The sequence below is a fragment of the Amphiura filiformis genome, chromosome 8 (genome assembly GCF_039555335.1).
Source record: "Amphiura filiformis chromosome 8, Afil_fr2py, whole genome shotgun sequence".
NCBI classification, from domain to species: Eukaryota; Metazoa; Echinodermata; class Ophiuroidea; order Amphilepidida; family Amphiuridae; genus Amphiura; species Amphiura filiformis.
Window position 1 is genome coordinate 70321531 of NC_092635.1, and position 14026 is coordinate 70335556.

The 14026-nt window shown below is 35.8% G+C and overlaps 1 protein-coding gene across 1 annotated transcript in view; it reads right to left on the reverse strand.

The window, feature by feature from the left end:
- The window catches only part of LOC140159704 (uncharacterized), a 115299-nt gene that overhangs the window by 29635 nt on the left and 71638 nt on the right, over window positions 1-14026 (reverse strand). Inside the window, 1 exon segment of the mRNA XM_072183200.1 lies at window positions 4463-4614. Within this exon segment, the coding sequence (XP_072039301.1) occupies window positions 4463-4614 (152 nt within the window).

Sequence of the window (14026 nt, forward strand, 5' to 3'; positions counted from 1 at the left end):
TATTATCACTGCCACCACCTCAAAAAATTTCCAGTTAGGGATTTGATTAAGGTTTAGGGTTAATAAGGTTTAGGGTTAGGATTAAGGTTTAATATTAGGATTAAGGGTTAGTTTATGGTTGGGGTGGCAGCAATGATAATAAAGTTGCTCCGACTTGCTACATGATCATACCATATTTCGTCAAATAAACGCCCCTGGGGCGTTACATTTTCCCAATGGGGGGCGTTTATTCAAGGTCAATTTTAGAATGATAATTCCCGTTAAAATCATTAGGTGAACTAAAAACACACGCTAAAATGACGAACTATGAACTAGAAACACTGACTTCTGGCTCACTTCCGGGTTTCTGATCCAGATTTTCGCCAATTATTGACGCTATTATCAACCATGTGCGCAACTTGGTAAGCTTACTACACAAGTTAGCATGGAAATATCGGTATTTTTGAACCATCTTGGGTGAAAAAAGTGGTGGGGGCGTTTATTTGAGGGGGGGCAACTATTTGACGAAATACGGTAAGTGCTTAATAAGCCCATAATGTCACCAACATTTCAGAGAAATCAGCATGACCCAATTATTTAAAGCATTGAGTGAGTAGGCATGGATAACAACACCAAACAATTTTGATTCCTGCAAAACCTGTTCCAGAAGTATTTTAGTCTAGAATCAATTTTCTTATCCGTGCCACAAATTCACTTTTTCAGTATATCCCGAAAGCCTTTGCGAATTTATCCCCAACTATGCACACATGGATGCGAACATCGTCACTGCACACGATGAACCAGTGACGATGTGCGGATTGGAGTGATGTAGCTAAATTACAAAGAATTTTGGGATTTCCTGAAACGTTCTATTGAGCCCTTGCGTATAAACAGGTTGTTTTCGTACAGGATTCAAATATATGCTAAGTGAATCAATTTTGATTGTCCTTAAACCATTCCACACAGAGCAACTAGGTGAAAATTCATTGATCATGTTACCACAAAAGTGTAATAAATTGAACCCCTATAGCTAATCAACACCAGGATTGCCAACCCCTGCAATTTGGTAGCCAAATTGGGTGACTTTTGAAGATTTTCCTTATGACATTGATCTTCTCCTGTCCCATAGAAACCGATGGTCAAGAAAAACTTTTGAACGTTTGCTGCCAAGACCTCTAGTAGTTTCATGTCCCATAGAAACCAATGGTTTAAGAGAAATATTGGGCTACTTTTCTGAGATTGGAACCGTGATTTGGGCTGAAAAGTTCTGGCAACCTTGCATATGTGACATTTCAAGAGAGAAAGAGAATAGTATGTGCTATTGGTATATGTAATATACACCTATTCACTCTCACACACACTATAAAAGATGTAAATATGGCTATGTCTATATACAGGGCTACATTATACACTTAATTCAATATTTACACAAACAGTCAACACACTACGGACATCATACAACCAACACTATAACACACCACAAGGCGTCTACAAAATTCTACAAGGGGATGTGGATCTTGAATGGGTACAGTATAGATGAGCATTTTATCTTGCAAATGCACCTTTTGGACAAATGCAGATTGCAGGCATACAAAATGGCCTACACTATAATAGGTTTCCCCTGCATATTCATTCAGAAGGAAATACTACTACGTATGACCTACAAAAATAGATCAAACCTACGAGAAAATCTATGTGAATTGATTTTGTTCTTAAGTTTAGGAAATTTAGGATCATATACTGTCTATGCCCTCTAATGCTGTTAAAATCTACAAGGACTCCTGAGTTTGACCTTGTGACATCACACAATTTGTTTGCAAATACGCCCAAAAATGTCAAATTTCAAACCAAATGGTAGTTCTTACCAAATTTCCAGAAATTTTAGGCAAAAATGGGTTGTTTTGAAAATTTTGAAAGAATACTCAAAAATGCACCCATGATTGCTGTATATCCCCCGTATGGTCATTTGCACTGACCCCCACTTTAATTCCTACCCCTTAAATCTAATGAACCCTACACAAAAATAGCCCACACACAAAAGTAGGCATTTACCCTGGATCTTAGTCATAATCTTCCATTTTTGTTTCCCTTACTATGATTCAGCTGGTTTTTATTTTTATTTTTAAAACCTGCTCACACATCTAGCTGTGTAAGATATCATCACTCACTGGTAAATTGGATGACATATTTCCAGTGACTACTCCATCGCGCAAGTATAGCAATACTCTGACACGGCTGTATATTCAATCATGCAAACCACCGTGACTGAGTCGGATTGATATTACTTTTCTCTCTTGTTTTCCACCCTGATTGACATGACATGAGCTCACACACATACGCATTTGAAAGCTGCCTTTGAAGACACTATATATAGCCCGCCCGGTGGTACTCTATAATTAGACAAATGTATCACAAACGCTTCTTCGTCTAGACTTGTCATCTATTGCTCATCACATGAATATTAACCAAAAAAAATCCTTCACATGTATTCACCATTACCACGCTGCTATTTAGACATAATTAACTAAACACCTTCGAGCACCTCCCACATGTTTCATCGCCAAAGACAACATAATTTGGTAGAAATATTATAAAATGTATTTTAATTTCCAATTTGCTTTTTAAATTTTATATTAACAAACAAATGCAACCTGCTGTTGACCATTTTGCTAAATTCTATAAATAATATTTATCCAAATTATCAATTTGAGTGTCTTCCAATCAGCCAGTCACAACACAAATTCAATTATTCAGGCAGTAAAAAATGATACAAGTACTCAGTAACGCATTATTTTTTGTAGGGTAAATATTTTCGCAATTTCTGAATGGAGTTTGTGGTTCTTTTATTCACAGGTTGACACAGCTACATATTGAAGCCTGTGGATTACAAATATTTTTGCTGGGTTTTAAATTTGCAATTGACTTGCTTAACCACGAAAAATTAAACCCCGTGAAAATTTTCCGATACACAGTGCACGGCGATGAGCTGAATACTAATTACATACAAATGAATCCTGTCAATCTTTTTCCCCATCGACTAATGAAAAGCTACTTGAGCACTAGCGCATTTTCAATAATATGCAGTCATTTTTTTCTTCTCCAGATATTCCCAGCAGAGGGTAGATATTTGATTAATACCGTCTTCCTTTCTTTCAATTTGACTACTCAAGGTCAATTGTGCTGCTATCTTCTTAGCATTTCAACAGTATGCATTTATGGTGCCGTGGAGATGAGGGATTTGCATTAAAAATATATTAAGATACCTGGTGCTTTACAGAAGATGAATTGGCAATTCAAGTATTTAATCTTGTCACTTCATCTCAATTTAAATGCTCACTTGTGACTTTTATTAAATACCTTGGAATAACTTATAAATTGGAATTAGTAATTTCGCATCAATATGCAGTTTAATTTTGGTTTTAAATGTATTCATTTTAAGGACTATTTTCTTATTTACTTAAACAATCCTACTTAGCAGGAATATATAAAAACATCTTGAACAATCATGAGCAACCCTGGGCCTGTAGCTTTTAACATCATCCAACAGCATAAGGGATTTTCGAGGGGATGAGACAGCATAAAAAAAGGGAACCTATAAATACTTCTGAAAAAATATAATTAGGACGTTAAGGGCTGGGGTATGAACGTTTGGACAGTATTTATTTTGGGACATTAGAGCACATCAGACATATCGAATTGCATTCTGAATACGAAGAATGTCATTCTGATCAAATAATTTTGAATTTTGAAATTCGCAATTTAATACACATTTTATGGCAAATCATTAAAAATTGATATTTTTGATATTTAACAGTACTTGAAGTAAACTTTATAAATCTGATGATTTATACTTAAAGTGTATGTAGGTGGGTTGAAAAGCCGACGATCAATTGAAAATTTTGACCTTTCAGTATTGAAGATATGGATTTTTTTCCCAAAACACCAAAAAAATTAGGTCTTTTTGGGAAAAAATCCATAGCTTCAATATGAAAGGTCAAAATTTTCAATTGACCGTCGGCTTTTCCTCCCTGCTACATACACTTTAAGAATATATCATTAGATTTATATAATTTACTTCGAGGACTGTTATATATCAAAAATTGAAAAATATCAAATTTTTATAATTTGTCATAAAATTTGTACTATATTGTGATTTTCAAAAAATGAAAATTATTTGATATCAGAAAGACATGCTTCGTATTCAGAATACAATTCGATAGGTCTGAGGTGCTCTCATGTGCCACAAAAAATACTGTCGAAATGCAATAAACGCTCATTTTAGATCCCTTAAGTAGGAGTAAATTCACAAAATGTCAGGAAATATTGCTATTGCAAAATAGTTTCCATTTTTCCATACATCTTTGTGGGAAAATTCCAAGAAAAATATTGGGTGGGTAAAGCTTTCCTCCTTTCAAGATCCACATAAAACACTGATAGAAATTTTACAGAAGAGGGTCAACTTGATCAACATAGGCCAACTTACGCCCGGCGGAGGGACTTTGTAGTCCGGTACTATTACCATCATGGCTTTTTCCTGAGCTTGTCGGAACAATTCCACATCCCGTTCTGTCACACCAACTGGGAGTGCCGGTTTTGCCGCAGACTGAGAACCAATCGGAGAACCGGGCGATGAATCTGTGTTTAAAAAAAATTCAAATGGAAATTTGCAAAACCACCAATGTATTAATAGTAATGTAAGAGATGTAACAGATATAAAATGACTAGGTTATTTTTTAAATACCATTACCAAAGCAAACCTCCTAACTGTTTAACTCCCTAGCTTCTGTCAAGCTTGTAATAATGCTAATTAATGAAAAATGCATTCAAATAGGCATATACACAGTACCAGGTATAAAAGTTGCCCATTTATATACAATACAGGGCTTAGTTAAAGTGAGGGTTCTCTTGCCATTTTTCAACCGACCCAAAATTTGAAAATTTCAAAAAGATTTTGCAGTACAAATGAGTATGACACAACTTTTTCATTTTTTGAGATATATTTTTTTCTTTTTGGTCACTTTGATGAAAATAATTAATTATATACCATACTTACCTCTTTATTGAAGTTTTTATAATGCATAAATGGTTCCACAAACAAACAAAAACTTTTTTTTTAATCTGACCGACCCTCTCAATTTTGGAGCCATAAGGGCAATACAACTTCTTTTTTAGGACTACTATGACAAACTCAGTAGTTACTATACGCTATTTACCATTTAAATAAGCATTCAACAGAAATCAAGCAAGCAATCAAACAAAATCATGCAGACAGACGATTGGAAAAGCACTGTGACATGCACATGAGGCACTGTAACATGCATAAGAGGCACTGTAACATGCATAGGAGATGCTTAAAAGCGCACACACACAAGTTAATAAAGAAAGTAGAAAGGAATTATGATAATTGCTAAAATTAAACATTTTTGAAGTAAAAAGGTACTAAATATGTATTATTAGCTAATGATTTATAGAAGGGGAGAAAGAAGGAGCATGTGGGAGATTAGACTATGTCATAGTCGATTTTTGATCAATAAAAATGTTATTAATCATGATGAACGCATTCAGTTGAACTCGAAATTATACTGATATTTAGTAGGCCTACATCAAAATACTAGTATAAAATGGTTATGAAAAAGTTTAGGCTATATAATTATATTTGTGACAGTAAAAGTAAAGTATAGGCCCTCACGTAGGCTTATATTATTGAATGCAACATATCATAATGGCATAATTATAATGACACTTCAATACTGAACAATTCTAATTTTAGAATCTGCCAGTTTATTATCCGAAAAACCGACTATGGACTTTCACTTTTAAGCAGAACTTTACCCGGACTCACACACTGTCAATCATACTTGTTTATCAATAAAATCTAACCACAAGACTAAGCATGGTGGTACAATATGCGCTAGATGCATACGTTCATCCACCAGCACAAAAGCGCCGCATTCCCAAGATAGTTGTGTACCATGTATAGTTATAATGGTACCAGTACGCGTCGGGAGGATTTAAACAATAACGAGATCTGGGCGACCAATCACAAGCCAGATTCATTTTTAAAGATGCATTACATCATCACCAATTTTAGTTAGGCCAGAAATTGGCCTAACTCTCAAGGCAAAGTCAGTAGTCCACTTGGGAAGCTAACAAACAGAGGGCGACGGTGACTGAAAAGATCAGTTGTGAAAATCTATCAATTGTGCACTCATTAATTAAATCAGAGTTTTAAGCTTAAATGTAATAGCCAGAGTAGTGCACAATTGGCAAGTGGACTACGGAGAAGTCTAGTGGGAGATAGAGAGAGAGAGAGGGGGGGGGGAGGAGACAGCGATATAAAGAGATGAAAATGACCTGATTAAACAGAGGTCTATGAATCTATTCACTAAAAACTAGTGGAATTATGTCATTATTTCTTTCTCCACATGTAGCTCTATTTAACTAGTGTAGACCAATAAAGGAGTCAAAAAGAGTGCTCCAACTAATTAGATTCCATATCCAGTTGTAAAATAGTGGTCAAATATCTTATCTTTACATGCTTGGTCTGTATAACTGCCAGCAATTTATAGCTTGATTACAAAATAAACTTATCAAAGCTGACAAACCTCTTGGAATTTTAGGTTTATAGGTACATCCCTGCTCAAAGATCAATGCTACTGTCTGTTCAATTAGCTTAGATTATTGTTTTTTAAAGATATTTGAAAAAATAAAAAAATGTGGCCAAAGTCATCAAAGAAAAGTGTTAGCACAGCCTTAGACCCAACATGATTTATACATTTCAAATTCCAAAGTTCAATTTGAAACCCCATTTCTTTTCAATTTTGGTCTTTTCCCGGGATATTTTCATAAAAAGCTTTAGAACGTCGGGTACCATAAACTTTTTTGAATCAATCCATTTAGTGCAATGGGGACGAATGACATAATAATTACATGCGCTGAGATAGTATTTAATCGACCATCCGCATCAGGAAGTATTGTTGAAGCACTGTTGAAACATTAGGCCTACGTTATTATGAAATGTGAAGGTGAACTAAATATGATTTTCAGAGCACATAGGCCCAGTTTATAAAAATACATTCCTTACGTATTATTTATTGATTGATTGATTGATTGATTGATTGATTGATTGAGTAATTGATTGATTTTGTGAATGGGTCTTTGAAGGTGTGAGACCCAGACCTATATAAAACTACAAATTTATTTTCAATTTGTTATATCGTTTCGTTTGCCAAATACAAACTATGAAAAGGGTATTTGGAAACAAAAGAACTTTTGTTCAGGAAATATTATTTAAAACAATGACTGGTTGCAGAAAACAATTCTTGTAAAGTCACTGTATCTGAAAATTTCAAGTAAATGCTGATATTTTTGTGAATTTAACGTGATTGTATCGATAAAACCAGTGAACCATCATCACCTATAGGCCATATCCAATAACTGGAACAGTATAACAATTGAAATGGCAGCCATGACAGTTCTAAGTGTCAGAGCCATTCATACCTATCACCTGCTTTAAAAAACCTTTTATTGTATCATAGGCCTCTTGGTGGAACGATTATTTTTGTTAATTTCGATAGGGTCTATGCCCTAAGTTGAGAATGGACTGTGCCACACGATTTGTGGAAAGGTCGCCAACCTTTTTGTTGGACCCAAGTAACTGTCTAAAATGAGGCAAAATTGAAAAGAAATGGGGTTTCAAAATGAACTTTGGAATTTGAAAAGTATAAATCACGTTGGGTCTAAGGCTGTGCGAACACTTTTCTTTGATGACTTTGACCACATTTTTTATTTTTTCAAATATCTTAAAAAACAAGAATCTAAGCTAATTGAACAGACAGTAGTTGGCTGGCTTATGTGCAATAGCTGATGTCTTTATATCTTGGGTAAAGTACTGGACCCACAATCCAGAGGTTGCCAGTTCAAATCCTGCTTCAGCTAAATTTCTTTGCTCCTTTTCTTCCGTTTAATATCAATGGTCATTGGTCAGTTTCTATATATATTGTTTGCTATTAATTTTGAGAGAGTTGAGGCACATTTATAGTATAGCTAGCAGTAAAGATGTAATTCTAAAACACATTATGTTCGACAAAAAATCTCAACAAATCTATTTTCATTTCCAAGTTATCAACCCCAGTCAGAGCTGTTCAGAAACCTATCCAAGGGGAAAGATAATATTCCAGAAAGCTGTTAAATATGCCAGGCAATTATGAGCCAAAATGGGCTATTCAATTTGAAATCCATACACCCCCTATGGAAGACAAACTTCACAATCCACACAGGGAGAGCGACTTTCAAATGGACCATCTGAATGAGCGACTCCATTTGAAATCTACACCCCCTGTGTGGAGGATTAAGGTCATGTCTTCCATAGAGGGTGTATGGATTTTAACTGGAATAGCCCAATGGTCTCATAGCCAATGGCACAGTTCACTGACCTCCATTCAACCATATCAAACTTTGACCTCAAGTTGTGTAGCATGAGTTTTTGTACCCAACACATCTAAAAGTCACCTTTATATGGGGTCAAATAACTGTGCCTTGATGTACATGAGATCCTAACGATTCTTGGCACCCTCATTCTGCTGCAATTAGCCCAGGAAGCTCTAGGTGGTACCCTATATATCATATTTTGAACAGGACCCCATAGCCAAGGTTCCGCGGAGATATAATTATAAAGGCAATTAATAAGCCAAATAGTTAACAATCTATGGATGAATCCTCAATTTGATGTAATTTGCCCACAAGAGATAATACATACAAATGGGGTAGAAACACAGCGTAGACACACTTGAACATCTCATGAGAAGGATTTAAAGATTACATTCCGAAAAATGCGATATGAAAAATTCCCACATATCAAGTGAATTTAATCCATTGGAGTTGGTTAGCAAACCACCCTGGAAGTATTGCTAGGTGAGCAGTTGAGTGGCGCACAGTTGTTGCGGAATCCCTCCAGGGCCCCTCATTATGATCTGTGTAGATGGCACTTGTGAACGTCACTTATTCCCCACCTATTTTCACGAAACAATTTCCGTATGATGAATGCGCTACTTGGCCACACAGAGTACCACATGCAAAAACAATGAGAACCAAATGTACTCTATACATTTATTTGATCTCATTTTATGAGACAAGAATAACTGAATTTCTGTAAAATGCATTAATTTAGATATCTCATTGCTACAGCGAGTTTTTAAATCTTATAAATTCTTCAGAATTGTAATGTTAAATCAATCGCAAATTAATAGCGTCATATACACAAAATAATCACCAAATAAAAATGCCATCAAAAGAGAATCATCCCAATAAATTGCTCGTTAATATTTCCAGCAGGTTATCTATCATTCCACCCATGGACTTGTATCACATACATCGATGAGTACATATTGACATGACTCGTTCTAACAGGTTAAGTGTGTACACATGCGCACGGATTACAAATATTAAACTAAAAGGACATGTCATCTCGCGCAATCTGGCCGGCAATATTATATCCCGTTGCCGTTTCACTGACTGCTAACTTAGCGGAGGAGCTAGGACAACGCAATGTGATATATATTGCCTTAAGATGAGAAGGGTCGGAAAGAAGAGCTGAAAAAATCTTGCCACCGGGTATTGTTTGCAGTGTACTGGCATTTCTCCAAATTGCCTGTGCAATGCTACTTGCAGACTCACAACTGAAGAGGGTCTGTGTTTTGGGCCAAGAATTCCACGCCTGCAATGCCAACAACAGCTTGCAAATACCTAACGTTAAGCAGTGCGTGGCTAAGATCGCGAATATCAAGGGCTCTCGGGTCAAAGCTTCCTCTTAATTCAACTCCTCAGGCTATTACGATTTATAGAGAGAAAGACAGACAAGAAAATGGCAGCCATGTGCATTATCTTTTTGATGGTACGGGCAGTCTATTTTGGTACATAATGAGGTAATATTGTGCAAATCATGTACAATTGTATTCATTTCAACTCTTTAGCAAAGATATAAAACAACAGGATTTCCGGATGGGAAATAGAGAGCAAGGGATTCGATCAGTTATCAGGTCCATGTGGAAAGGATTAATTTTGTGGAAAGGATTAATTTTGATTTAATTTTGTATGAAACTGGAAGGAAATTCCACCACTTTTGTGATTGCAAATTGACTAATCACGCATAAATATTGTTTCCCCTATGAAGATACCTGCTACACATATATGTGACACGATCAAGGGAAATGAGTCGGATGTCGCTTATATTGATTTTGAGATATTTGCAAAGAAAGTGTTAAAATTCTTTTGTTTTATATTGTTTTCAGCGATTGATAAATTAATGTAACTCCGCAAAGAAAAGTTGTATCAACACAGGTTTTCGGTTTCTGAAAGGTCTACATATCCTCTTTAGAAACATATATAAAACTCATTTTCGACCAGGGTCGACATGTGACTCATTCCCCTTGATCATGTCACATATGAGCAAATTGTCAGGTTGATGTATAATAATCAATCACACTACTTCGTCATGACAATGATGGTAATTGAGCCTTAGGTGCACTTAATCAAATGGGCTTTTCTAATCAAAATCCACCCTCCCCCACCATGGAAGACATGACCTTAATCTCCCACACAGGGAGTGTGAATTTCAAATGGGGTTATCTGAAAGGGCAACTCCATTTGAAATCTACACCATGTGTGTGGAAGATTAAGGTCATGTCTTCCATAAGGGGTGTATGGATTTCAACTGGAATAGCCAGTTGCCCAGCCTGAGTGTGAAATAGGATGGATGAATGATGATACCGGTTCTTATATTTTCCCATTAGCAGGTCCATTGTTTTCTTTTAATAATCGAGTGAACATGGTAGAATAATTGAGTTTGACTTAAAAAATAATGCGCAAATAAAATCTTGTTTTAATATAAGGTTAAATAAATTATACGAGACAATTATATGCTTTTGAAATTTTCTGCAAGATCTTTGGACATACAGGATTTCTGAAATTGCACAACATGACTTAAAACCACCTTAGTGACAGTACTTGGACCAGATCCGATCCTTTTCTTCATTACCAAGCCAATAAGCGACTTGACAAAAAAACATGATTGTTCAGGCTACTTCCTCTCACCGTGTAATCCAGCACCATAAGAAATATTGACTCAATAGTGGCAAGGTGTTACAATGCAATTGAGCCGAGCTATAACACGCACAGCCAATAAATAACAACTTGGGATCTGTTACTGCTAACACCACAATTGAACATCTGGCCAAAGCTGATCCAATGAACAAGGAGAGAAAAAAAAACAAGACAAAAAACCTCGACCAGACAAAGAATGATATGGGAATACAATAGTAGCTAGCAGCTATTGAACATACACAGAAGTGATAATGAAAACATTGCTGTTAGTCTCTTCAGCTGACTTGGTCTGTGCAATCAATTCAGGTTAGGCAAAAACAATGAAGCCTGTTGCAGAGATGGTTGCACTTCTAATTGAATTAAAAAGTGTTCCAAATTTGAAAGCGACTTCACATTTATTTATCGGTTGCACTTCCAATTGAATTAAAAAATGTTCTAAATTTGAAAGCAACTTCACATTTATTTATTTTTTTAATTTGTCATTGTTGCTTGTCAGACAAACTAGTAAAATAGTTCAATAGATCAAAGTGCAATACATTTGGGATCTGTTACCGCTAACGCCATTTATTAGCTGTAATTTGTCAATTTCACTTCAATGAATTTGTCACTTTCTATTGAATATGTGAGAGTCACATTGCACGTTTTTTTTTCCAGTTAAATCTATTTACACTAAGTATAACTACCAAAACCAAAACAACCAGAATAATGGTATCTTTTACAATCATATCTATCATACATGTCACAACAATCTGTTCATTCAATCCATTGACACACCAAACAATTTTCCAAGTTTCTTATCAAACATAATGAAAATCAACCAGGCATAGCATAAATACCAATGGACTTTACTCTGCTTAATCGGTAGTGAAAACGTACTTCCCTTACTATTGTCTGCCTTCCAGGCAAGCACTGACAAAAGCTCCAGCATAAAAACCAGACAAAATTCAGGCAACATAAACAGAATACCTCAAACAACAAGCTGTTTCAGGCTGAATAACTGTTGTTGTCATCCACAGTAAAAGGAAAATCTGAGATTAAATGAACCAAGTGTTACAACTTATTTAAAGAGTTTCACCAATATCATAACTGGGACACAGTTGAGTGAATGCAATATTGGGCTACAGTTCAATATCACTGCTGCCACACCAAGAGATTACATTCAAGTTCAATTACGTTAGGGTTAGGGCTAGGATTAAGTTTAGGATAAGGATTAAGAGGTTAGGGTTAGGATTATGGTTGGTGGTGGCAGCAGTGATAATAGAGTTGCTCCCTTAAGATCCATCACGTTTCATCACATCTTGACTTTTAATCAAAGTAATCGCTAACAAAATTGGCGCTATATTCTTGACCATCGAAAGGACAGGTCATCTTCACATTGGGGGAAAAAGAGCTTGACATAAATCAATTCTTTATATTTCCAATACATGCAATATTATTGTATCGCATTATTGACATAGTGAAACTACATCCTGAATTGATTGAACGGAAAAGAATTATTCCACCAGATTGTTAAAATATTGCCTTTCATTAACATATTTCTTGAGATGAAGGATCTCAAAATTAGGCATTTCTATTTTTCTCAAAACTAATTCAAAACAATCAATGCACTTTAGATTGGATGAACAGCTTATTCCACCTATATGAAAGAAAATAACACAAAATAATTTCAAATTAAATTGTACAACTAACAAAATAATAGAACCGCTGTGACAACTTGGATACAAATATATAACGGAAATCCAGGGGAACAACATCAGATTCTATCTCCCAAGGCAACATGCTTCCCTGCCTGCCTGCCAAGTGACAATACTTGTAAGCATCCACCAATTGCCACCATTACAGGACATTGTAAACCTTCATAATTAAGACGGCAGAACACAATATCATCACCACCCAGTGATATTATATCGATAAAAACATAAATGTCAACTAATATCAATTGAACCATCACCTTTCGATAACAACAAAACAAGTGGTTGTGAAGGTATTGACCCAAAGTTACAGTCCATGTTACAGTGAACACTGTTCAGTTGTGACAGTGATAACATTTTTTCTTGGTTCTCTCTAGAGTATGTTTGCATGCACACATTCGAAAGCCTGATGAATACCGTAACCTTCAAGAGACGATGAGCCGAGAACACTGATGGGCTCGATCTCCAGAGGGCACTTCTCTTTTTTATTATTTTATTTTCGTACGTCTTGCACTAGATGAATGTCAATTCAGGTGACTCCCTCAGGATATTCATGATATGCTTCAAATATGGAATTTGATTTAGGACATTTTTTTTCTCTCTCTCTCTCTCCTTGATAGCTTTGCATAAAGAAACATCCTTGGCAGTAAAAAGACATGAGACAGGTTTAATGTACAAACATTGGCACTCACTAACACACTAAGGTACCAAATCGTGTGACGCCATTAATAACAAGATGCCTGCTGGGTATTCAACTATTACCCCTCCCCTTCCTTACGATGCAATCACAGCTCGGCTCAAAAGATAACTACAAAAATTTGTGCATACAACAGAGATGGAAAAAACAAAAAAACATGCAAATTGCTTGCTCCTTGCCTCTCTCCTGACAGAATGGGGAAAGAACGTAGCTTATGCCACAATGAATGATTTAACGATGTGAAGGGAGAACTCAAAATTGCAATATGAATTATTGATGGTAGCGAGTACTCCAAGCAACAAACTGTTGTGGAAATTCACTTTTTTTTCTTAGTTATGTGTTCCATTTTGTTTCTGTTTTTTGAGATTTCATTTTGTACAACTACAGGTCATGTTGGAGCTGAGTAAAGGATGTGTTGTATAAAGATATGGACATCATTTAGGGTAGAGGTCGGGGGTTCTCTTTTAATTATGGAGGGTCAAACAATTTCAAAGATTTGTGCTTGGGGCCAAATTCAAGTTGCTTTTGCTATGTTTACTGAGCATTTCAAAGCTAATCA